At 30.4% G+C, this 11,599-nt stretch overlaps 2 protein-coding genes across 4 annotated transcripts in view; both read left to right on the forward strand.

Annotated features, from left to right (window-relative positions):
- Positions 1–380: 380 nt before the first annotated feature.
- On the forward strand, positions 381–6,962 carry LOC105564527 (4-coumarate--CoA ligase 1-like). Of its 2 annotated transcripts, none has more exons than XM_012016955.1 (9): positions 381–614; positions 1,368–1,456; positions 1,789–1,908; positions 3,056–3,263; positions 3,614–4,089; positions 5,000–5,177; positions 5,268–5,489; positions 5,667–5,896; positions 6,738–6,962. In XM_012016955.1, the coding sequence occupies exons 2-9, from the start codon at positions 1,439–1,441 to the stop codon at positions 6,903–6,905; spliced, it is 1,620 nt and encodes a 539-aa protein (XP_011872345.1). In that variant the 5' UTR covers positions 381–614; positions 1,368–1,438; the 3' UTR covers positions 6,906–6,962. The 2 variants fall into 2 exon arrangements, with proteins under 2 accessions (XP_011872345.1, XP_011872346.1); XM_012016956.1 differs by having other exon boundaries at positions 1,395–1,456.
- A 3,326-nt stretch (positions 6,963–10,288) lies between these two features.
- Positions 10,289–11,599, forward strand: part of LOC105564528 (4-coumarate--CoA ligase 1-like) — a 10,011-nt gene continuing 8,700 nt past the window's right edge. The window contains exons 1-2 of one of the 2 annotated variants that reach the window (XM_012016958.1): positions 10,289–10,501; positions 10,879–10,956. The gene's annotated coding sequence lies outside the window, so the exon portion shown is untranslated. The remainder of the gene's footprint in view (positions 10,502–10,878; positions 10,957–11,599) is intronic. The other variant, XM_012016957.1, reaches the window with a different exon arrangement.

The raw sequence follows: 11,599 nt of genomic DNA on the forward strand, positions 1-11,599 counted from the left end.
TAGTTTGTCTATCGAGTTTTTACATTAAAACTTAATTTTTAATATATAAAAAATTAAGTTGCACAAAACTATATCGAGATATTCAACGAGTCAATACATGTAATCAGATGTTATTAAATTCTGAAATAAAAAATACATAAAATGCGCAAATACGTAAGATACAGAGCACTAAAAGTACACCTTTTATTATCGACTTCAGCAATTTATCTCATGTCATACCATAAGAATGTATGAAGAAATGTCAAGTAACTGTTATTACGTTGTATCAGGAACAATGGTTCTACAAACTTTATGATTTGAAGAGTTCGTATAGTCTACATGTCAATTATCAAGTTAGAGAGAGGGATCTCTAGAACTATATACGCAAGACATGAGTAATAGGTAGTCAGTAAGATGATAACAGTCGACTTTTATCCGCGTTCGTATGCACTTCGTTCTTCACATGTCTACTGCATATTTCTTGAAGGAATGAACTTTACGTCAAGCAAAAACTCTTCCGTCTTCTAGATCCGAGATATTTCCTTTTATTGCAACCGGTTTTACCGAGCTTCATTTAAGTTTGAGTAATCTTTTTTGGATATATTGGTTATATTGACTCAGTTGCGAGACTAAAGGTATTATACATTTCATAATTAACTTTTTTTTATGAACGTTATACTCTATCGTGTGTCTGGGTCTTGTATTATTTTTGCATTGTTGTTTAGAATAATTTACTTCTTCCAGTAATTATAAAGTGATTCTTTTAGTAGCGATCGAGTACTAAGAGCTTATCTCATATTTGATGTATCTTTATCTCTTAAGGTCGTTCTACATTAGTCGCATCTTAGCGTCGCAAGGGTCGTAGACTAGTTATAAGTCAACGCTGATTGGCCGAATCTATGATTTGCGACGCTTGCGACGCTGCGATACGGTCAATGTAGAACCAGCCTTATACATACTCGTTATACCTTGATTACTTGATTAATTGACATAAAGTAAATAATATAAAATAAAATAAATAAAAGTAAATAAGAATATTAAAATTGTTTTTGATTATTTTTAAAGAAAAAAATGCCAAAATTTTAGATTCCACTTTGGTTTCTTTATATTTAGCTGCTTTTCAGAAATGCAAATTTGACAATTAGCAAAATAAAACTAAACTTTGCTAATTGTAAAAAGTAATTCACAGATTCAATTATTAAAATTTTCTAGCCAGAATATTATCTCATAGTATAAATAAATAAAACTAATTATTTTAAAACTTTTTAGTGATATAATAATTAAAATTAAATTATAACAAATCTGTGCTTTTATTTTTTAATAAATTCACTTTCTGCACAATATATATAATTTGTTTATAATGCAATGATATTCTCTTGAATTTAAAGTTAGTGACATCGATCAATTGCATTTAGGATTTCACATTTACATCCGACAAAACCCGAGTATTTTCAGCAGAATGGTTGCAGATCAAAAGGTAAGTAGCTACTGAATATGAGTTTTCCTTACAACATAGCGTCAAATTCTGTTCTGTTGATACAAAATAGATCGATATACTAAAATATTTGTTGCTTTTATGTCGTTGAAAATTTTTGAAATACAATAAAAAAACTATTTGAGGCCTAGCAGGTATTGTGACGTACTCACAGTGTCGAAATGCGTAATGGATGTATTGATGAACAAGTAATAAATTATGTATTGATAAAGAAGTGCAAATAAAAGTTATTGTTAATATATGAGTAATGTGAAACGTGGCTTAAAGTTATAGAGGGCAAAGACGAATTATTAAAACATTTAACTTATTTGTAGACTTTTACCGTGGAAAATGGCGTTTACAAAGGAAAAGAGACGCATACATCGAATAAGTACAAAAGCCTCGGAGAACTAATGTGGATTAGCATGAAAAACCATAAGGATAAAATCGCACATGTAAGTCGACATTTACACGTGATATTAATACAAAATATTAAAAAAAACTCTTTTAATGTATAGCTAATAAATACGAAAGAGACATTTAACGAAAACATAAATCAGGATTTAAAAAATTAATATTAAAAACACAATAAAGGTGGGATTTATCGTTGTTGCGTTTTGATCAGTTTGTTTATACGATATATGTTAAATTATATAAAATTATTTCGAGATATTTTTTCGCAATAAATTTAGAGTAAAATATTCAGACACTATCACCCTGTCACGGCTCTAGGCCGGTATTCATAGTCGATTCTTATTTCAAAATCATCTTGAGTGTTGTCTTAAGAAGCTAATACAGCTCTGCGATTGGTTAAAAACACATTAAGAGTATACTTAAGATGATCTTAAATATAAGAACGGACTATGAATACCGGCCTTAGTCCTTTATTCTTTCAAATTTGTGCTTATCACATTTGAGCCATACGAATTTTACTAATTTGTATATAAAATTAATTTTATTAAAGGCATAAAATAAACAAATTAAAAGAAAATATACATATACATATATATATTGATATTCTAATGTTGGATACCAAGCACAATAATGGAAATATTCTTGAAAAATATAGTTTTAATATAGTTTGTAGCGATGATGATATGCATTTTTTATTATGCATATAGTGTTACTCTACGCAAATATTAACATATTAGAGAATATTTTACGTAATCTATTTACGTTAGCACAAACTTGTTAGATATACGAAGATAAGGACTGAAGTAATTAACGCAATGGCTTGTATTTAAATTAATCTTGTGATATTATCAATAAAAGTTAGCTATTAAATCTGTGATAAATAATTTTAATATTCTTCATGTAATTTAAACTTATTTCCATTAGTCTGTACTTTTATAACATTTTATAATATTTATCATACAAACAGATATTATTTAAATGTAAATATTAACTTGCCTTCAAATTGATTTAACAAGTAATTTTGTTAGCGTAACAAGCATTGATTCCAGAGGAATTTTATAATGTTTTAAAACCTGGAATGATATTTTAATTGTAAAATTAATTCTACAATAGACAATTAAGTTTTTGTTTTGTATAATAATAGTGTTGTAACTGGAATTTTATGTGTACAATAACAATATCATACAGTTGGACGCATGCACTGAAGAAAGGTTTACGTACGCGGAGTTTCAAGATAAAGTGACGAGATGTGCATTGTGGCTGCAAAAACAGGGAATCAAGTGTGGGGATGTCATTAGTGTATGCACGAGTAATCATCCCAACTCCATTGTGCCCTGTATTGCGGCAACTTATATCAACGCCATCTTTAACCCGTGGAATGAGGGCATGGATCTGCGTAAGATCTCCAGAACACCTAATTATTGTTGAATGTTCCTACTCTCTAAAAGTCAATCAGCGCAATGACGATAATCGCGAATAACTCACAATCAGCGCTATACACATAGTTATGCGAATCAGTGAATATTCACTGTTTTCAATGATAATCCACTGATTGGCTTTTAGAGAGTATACGTATTGCATTCGATTAAATTAGTGAATTAGATATAATTTCCGATACCAATGCATACAATTACAATTTGTCCTGTCTTGCGATAACCAGACATAATTTTTGTTATTTGATTGTACAACAATATTTACCATATATAGTGTTTACTTCTTTATTAATTGTGACGTATTTGTCATTAGCAACGGCACTGCACGTTTTGCAACTGACTACGCCAAAGGCGATCTTCTGCAGTGAGAAATCCGTGGATGTCGTCTTGAGGGCGTTAAAAGAGAAGAATTACAGTTCCACGGTGGTGGTTTTCGGCAAGCATGCCGACGCGGTTTCGTTCTCCGATATTCTGAAAAATTGCAACGATGAGGAAGCGGCAAATTTCCGTTACGTCGCGCTCGATGACATCAAGAAGACAGCATGTATCATGCATTCGTCGGGTACAACAGGAATGCCAAAAGGCGTTGAACTGTCTAACTACACTATGTTACTCATTAGCGAAGACAACAACTTGGATATGACTAACGTACCAACACTGTGGTTTTCATCTCTTTATTGGATCAGTGGAGTAATGTTGAACGTGAAAGCAATCACGCAGGGTGCCACAGTGATTCTTTATCCGGATTTCGACGAGGAGACGACCTGCCAATTGATTGAGAAATTTAAAGTAATATTATTTGACAAAATTTAATTTTTGTTACTATATACAGGGTGTACTAAAACCACCGGAGGTCCTCTTAATGACAGATTCCTTAGAACATTTCCAGACGAAAATCCTAATACAAAAGTGTCGAGGCTATAATAGTTTTTAAATTAGAAGCGATTTTTTTCCACAAATGATAGGACTGAAATTTCGCGCGCTCAGGCACGGCGAAATGACAAGTGATATTGTAAATTTATACAATAAACATAACATCATAAAAAGAGCGATATTCATAGGAGCACTTATATCATTTGTCATTTCGCCGTGCTTGAGCGCACCAAATTTCAGCCCTATCATTTGTGGAAAATAATCGCTTCTAATTTAAAAACTATTATAGCCTCGACACTTTTGTATTAGGATTTTCGTCTGGAAATGTTCTAAGGAATCTGTCATTAAGAGGACCTCCGGTGGTTTTAGTACACCCTGTATAAGAAAATTTTTTAAAAAATAATTAAAGTAGATTCTTCATTTTCTGATGACGGAAATGCTGACCCGCTAATTCACTTTTTGATGCAGATGATTCTTATAGCGTCAATAATTTAGTTTCTGCAGTCTCGAATCCTATGATAAAATTGAGTTGACCCTCTCCACAAGCAACTTGTAATATTTTTATATTGTACAATTTTATTTATAATAATAATTTCTACGAGTAATAATTTTTTTATTGTATAATATTTTTAATTTTCTGTCAAACTTGTTTACCGTCTAACGACCCACGTTTATGTATAAGGGTTTCTATCTTGATTGCCGTCATTGCAAGACAAATTGCTACTCCAAAAGAATGTAAAGTCGCGATTTCAATATCTATTTGTTTAAATTGCGTAGTTACATATAAAAATGCATCCAAACTTAAAAGTAAATTGTTTTTATCTAGGTAGCTGTTATGTTTCTTAGCTCGAGTATGATAAATCGATTTGTCAGGGCAGGATACGTAAAGAAATATTCATTACCATCTTTGAAAGTCATACTAGGCGGTGGCGCAATAATTAAGCCAAAGGTGCAGGAAGATTTAAAGTCTGCTTTACCGCACGTTCAAATATTGCAAGGTTATGGTAAATATCGTTATAATGCTGTGAAACATTCATATACATAGATTAATGTGTACTGTAAATTTCGATTATATCTACTGTTTGTGTCTTTAGGAATGACGGAACTTGGTGGTCTCGTAACATTGCAATTACCAAGTCACAAGAACGGATCTTGCGGAACGGTAACTAAGAATGTGCAAATAAAAATTGTCGACCAAGAAAGTGGGAAAGTACTTGGTCCGAATCAGTCGGGAGAAATATGGGTAAAATCTGCGATCATAATGAACGGTTATTATAGAAATCCAGAAGCAACCAAAAGTACGATTGATGAGGAAGGTACGCCCACCATAATACATATGTATGTCTGTTACAATTATAATAATTATAATAAAATAAAAAATATGAATTAATGATGCGTGCAAAATTAATAAATTGTATGTTATTAAAACTAAAAGACTGTAATTGACGATCATAAAAATTTAATATCGCAAAAAAAACTTGGAATATTTTTAGGCTGGCTACACTCGGGTGATATCGGTTATGTTGATGACGACGGAGAATTGTTCATTATTGACAGGATAAAAGAACTCATAAAATATAGAGGATATCAGATCTCACCCGGAGAAATCGAAGGTGTCTTGATAACGCATCCAGCAGTAATGGAAGCTGCAGTAATATCGATACCTCATGCATTAGACGACGAACATCCTCTCGCTTACATCACCAAAAAGCCTGGCGCCAAGGTACAATTTTTGTTGCAACACGATTAAGTTGTATAACGAGAGTTGGCAAAATAAAACTTGTCCATTAACAATAGATAAATTGCAAACAGATTTTACATATTCCGCGGAATATTGTTTTAAAAACCTAGTGAATAGAGAATATTCATATAAGAGCAGGAACATATATTCGCTAAAAGTCACCCAAACAGCAGACATGTAAAAAAAGTCTTTAAGTTTTTTAGACATACGTGTTGTATGGGCAATTAGTGGATTATCACTGAAAACAGTGAGTATTTACTGATTCACGGTAATAAATAATTCAGTGCTATACTTAGAACTGTTTTCAGTGATAATGCACTAATTGACTTTTAGAGAGTGAGATTGAGATCATTTAAGACAAATAGAAAGATTTGCAAGTTTATTCAGATATGGTGGAAGATATTTGTACTAGTTTAACAAGTACGGATTCGATAACTGTGAAGCAATCTCACTCGGTAAAAAAGATAATTTCAAGATAAAATGCAAATATTGTCTTTACGCTTTTGGTAACTTTCTATACTAAAATATATAATAAATCTTGTAAAACAAATGTTGGAACAAACAATATTAGTGCTTTCAAAATTTTAGTAGGTATAAAACTCGTAATTACATTGTCAAGATTTTTTCACATTCATAAAATTGAATATGTAAGTTTTTGTGTTCTTGATTTATAAAATGTTAATTTTGTAATTATGTATTGCAACAAAGTATAGTTTTTTTACATATTTTACATACTACATTTCTTTCAATGCGGAGTGAAAAATATTAATTTTATAATTTAAAATATTCTTTCTTCTAACACTATTAAATTTTGTTTCTGCAGGAAACGGAGCAAGAACTGATAGATTTTGTGGCGAAAAATATGATGGATCATCACAAACTTCGGGCCGGAGTGGTATTTCTGGAGACATTTCCATATACAGGTTCAGGAAAAATTGCGAGAAAAGATTTGAAAGAAATGGCTAAAAAATTATTTAAGCAAACTAGTTAATTATATGTATTGGGTGAAGCAAAATAGCATATATAATTGTTGATTTTGAAAAAGATTTACTACTTTCTTAAATTCTACACTCATTGTCAGATGCAAAAAAGCGGTACACTAAAAATTTGGGAAAAATTTACCAAATTTCAAGTGATCATAACTTGGTAAATAATAAAGATAAAAATAAATATAAAAATGGAAAATGAAGCTCCAAATGTCCTCTTTAAGAATATTTGAATGGTAATTATGCTCGGTTATTTGTTTCAAAATGGCGAATGATAAAGTGAGAGGATGCAAAATTGAGAATCGAACATCCGAGTTTGTGACGGTGCATGGCGTGAATCAGGTACCACAGCGTAATGTAACGAAGTGCACATGAAAGTATAGAGTGTTAGCTTTAAAATGCTTGTTTACCGAGCTCAATATGATTATTTTTCGCGGAGTTATGCACATTTAAAGAATAAAACGCTTTTTTTCTTCAAATGTGCAACTCCGCGAAAAATGTTCGTATTGTGCTCGGTAAACAAGCATTTTAAAGCTAACACTCTATACTTTCATGTGCACTTCGCTACATTATAACGCTGTGGTACCTGATTCACGCCATGCACCGTCACAAACTCGGATGTTCGATTCTCAATTTTGCATCCTCTCACTTTATCATTCGCCATTTTGAAACAAATAACCGAGCATAATTACCATTCAAATATTCTTAAAGAGGACATTTGGAGCTTCATTTTTCATTTTTATATTTATTTTTATCTTCATTATTTACCAAGTTATGATCACTTGAAATTTGGCAAATTTTTCCCAAATTTTTAGTGTACCGCTTTTTTTGCATCTGAGTGTACGAGTTTAGCGTAATTTGTTACAAACTCAATTTTTTTATTCTCTACCCCATGGAAAAAATATATTTTTAAATGTAGGTGAAAATATATGTAATATATTTCATTATTTTGTATATATATTTTATTTAAAAAATGATATATAATATTATTTATGTCAAAATTATACTAAAAATATATGTAAAATACATAAACATATATAAATTATATATTTATAATATGTCTCTGCATGTAACACATTTGTTTATATTTATATTATATTATGAATGATATGTGAAAAGGAAGATATGTGCTATTTAAGTATATACAAGTTTATTTCAAAATTAAAAAATATAAATATATGTATATATATTTGTACGTACGTACGTGCATACATACAGTTATTTCTTACGAATAGATATTACCAGGCATCAAATGGGGCAAATAGACTCTTTTCTGCCTGGTAAAAGAACTATCGAAATGGTTGATAAAGATAAATAATTTTCTTAGAATTTAGAATAAATCTAGTCTTAACAATAAGTTCTAGAAACAGTAATAGCATAGTTATATTTTAATGTAGAGGTTCTTACAAATAATTAAAATTGCTGTAATAGCAGGACTGCGTGATTTATTTAGCAAATTGTGTGTGAGATAAACTTTAAAATAACTATTTAATAAAATTTTGTTTTATGTCGATCATATTTGTTGAAAATGATAAATAAAACAAAATATACAATAAAATTGTGAATTGTTATAAAAGCCTAGCAAAATATATCTTACCAAGTAAATCGAGTACATAATCAATTGTCTTTAAAACTTCCACGTAACTCTGTCTCCATAAACGTTACAATCGACTGAAATAAACATCTCTGCTCTTATCAGAATAATATAAAGACAACAGAAAAGTATAACAATTATCTTATCTGAACTTCTAGAGTAAAGAGACATATAATAAACATTTTTTATGTGATTCTGCTGTAATATAGTGGTCCGGCTAAATGTAGAATTACGATCAAGTGGATAATGTTTATCAATTTTATCTACTTTAATAGTAAAACATAACAGCTAACCAAATTTAAGTTCAAATTTTCATAACTAAAGAGACTCTACTGATATTAAGGTAAATTATTATAATTATATAATTTATGCACATTATTTAGAATTAGTTGTTAATCTTTCGTTTCGCTAATACTGATTTTATGTTTAATTCTATTTACTTAAAAACTGCAACTGGTTTCAACTGGATTATTAAGATTTCAAAAACCATATAAATTTGAAAACTTGGATTATATAAAATATATTTTACGAACTATATTTACTTACTTATGACCTATTCTTATTAGTAGAAATATGTGGAATACTTATTATATTATTACATTTCATAAACAAGTTCATAAATAAGTTCAACTATGTAGCATACACTGACCGACAGTGAATCATTTCGCGAGGGAAAATTGTTGTTTCCCCACTCGTTGATAATGCGTCAATATACTAGAATGGAAAAACAAGTCACTTTCACTCTTGCGAAACGATTCATTGCCGATGACTATACATTTAAACATATCGCTAAAATGTTTCAATGATGTGCCATTATCTTATCACTCGCACATGATCTACATATGTATCAAAGGTGTAACCAAGATCTTCATTTATATACAGGATGTTAATTAATACCTGTTTCATCCCTTATTTGCTGATAGAGCGGACAAGGCTAAGTTGAAAAGTTCTGTACCATTTTGCAATTTTCGTAATAGTTAACAAGTTATTAATTATTAAAAATCACTGTTTTAGCCCGGCCTACCGCTCAATTCAAGCGCGCGACGAGATGCTGCCGTTCCGCAATCGGTGAGTGAGGAGTTGTTTATTATATGTAGCCGTTGCCATATGTTAAATAATTCCCCGCACGCCTAGACAACGTCAATCGCCCGATGGCGGCATCTCGCCGCGTACTTGAATTGGGCGGTAGGTCAAGCTAAGACAGCGATTTTTAATAATTTATAACTTGTTAAGTATTGGAAAAATTGCAAAATAGTACAGGATTTTCAACTCAGTCTAATCCGCTCTATCCGTAAATAAGAGGTGAAATGGGTATTACATAACACCCTGTATAAGGTACTCGTAGTCTTTTAATCGTCACTGTTTTTCGTATCATGAGTCGACGCGACTCAATTTTAGGGTCTCAAGGGACCTCAATAAAAAAATTAGTTTTCACCTTCTACTACGAGAACTCATGGGAACCAATAAAATTTTAATTTCAATATTTATTTAAAAAGTATATAAATTAAGTATCCCAAACTTTATTAAATAATACATTACTTGCGAGCAAGTTGCGTTAAAGTTTGAAAGAGAGAATACATCAAGTAATATAGAATTAGAAATAGATCGCCTCCGGTTATCTAGTTAAATAAAATTTTTCTTTAGATAATTGTTAGAAAATATGTGTGTTGTATAAAAGATATTACGATTGATTGATGTAATAATAGTGACACAGCAACATTCATGATTTGCGCGCTATGTGCGATCAAGCTTTACGTAATTTGTGAGGGAGGGAGATAGATATCTAAAGATACATAGCGATGAACAGTCAGCAATGCATGCAGTCTGCGGTTAGCAGCAGCCACAAGTGTACTACTACTCAATTACCTGCTGCATGTTTATTGAAAAACATCCTTCCGTTCATAAAATACGAAATCTTTTTCACTGCAACCGACGTTACTAATTTTTATCCAAATTTCTTCATCTTTTCTCATTGCACACCGGATATCTGGATATTTGTAATCGAAGGTACTGTGCATTTTACATAAGTTTAAATATGTTTTACATATAAACATAAAAAACTTTGTTATCTTTATTTATTATTTATTTATTTGTCTACATATTATATACCTATGTAATAGTATTTAATGTATTAAATTTGGCAGCCGCATGAAATTTGCTTTTAATAGTTATTTTTTAGTGTCTATTTTTGCTCATAACGATGTATCTTCTGAAATTTCTGTACCATTCTCTCATACGTAGACATACTATACATTGTAATAGTTAGACAAATAAATAATAAATAAATAACCGAGTAATTAAAATGTTATCTTCGATTATTGTTTATAAAATAAAAAAATGTCAAAGGTTAACTTTATTCTATTTCATCGTAATTAAATTCTTAGTTTCAAATTTGCAACCTCTCTGAAGATCAACTGCTATTATTAGAAGTGTGCCATTGAATCCGTTGTGTTTTATTACAAGTGCGTATTGTACACATATTTAAACTCTTACACGATGAATCAGTATTTACGCACACACGACTTAATGACCATAAAAGATTATAGATTCAACAACAAAACTATTATTGTTTTAGTTGCAAAATAAAATCTATTCGATGAATTATCAACAAATTTAACTGACATCATTAAAAAACTAATTTCAAATAATTATATTATTATCCATGTAATAACTAATAAGATATATTGATTTAAAACATTTTATTTTTTATAAGTTAAAGTGGAAAATTAATCAATTAAATAACATTGCAGAGCTGCACTTATCAGTGTACCATATCAGTGGCACTTTATTTAATAGAAGAGAGGAAAGTCCCCTATTGTAAGATAGGCTTCTAATATGAAATAGCAGGTTTTCAACAGCCAAATTTGATCCTCAAATCTTTTTTTGCAACGTTTACACGATCTAATGAATTTTCCACTAAATAAATTTTACTCGAAGGGCAATAAATTCATAATGAAGCCAACAGATGATGTCTATTAATTTAGAGGAAATTTCGCCATCTCATATTATGAGCCTATCTTATAATAGAAGAATTTCCTCTTTTAATTTCAGAAAAGGGATTAATTTACGTTTATACATATATGTATATTTTTATATACGCATACA

This window comes from Vollenhovia emeryi, unplaced genomic scaffold (genome assembly GCF_000949405.1).
Source record: "Vollenhovia emeryi isolate VEMERY1.0 unplaced genomic scaffold, V.emery_V1.0 DF939163.1, whole genome shotgun sequence".
Classification (NCBI taxonomy): domain Eukaryota; kingdom Metazoa; phylum Arthropoda; class Insecta; order Hymenoptera; family Formicidae; genus Vollenhovia; species Vollenhovia emeryi.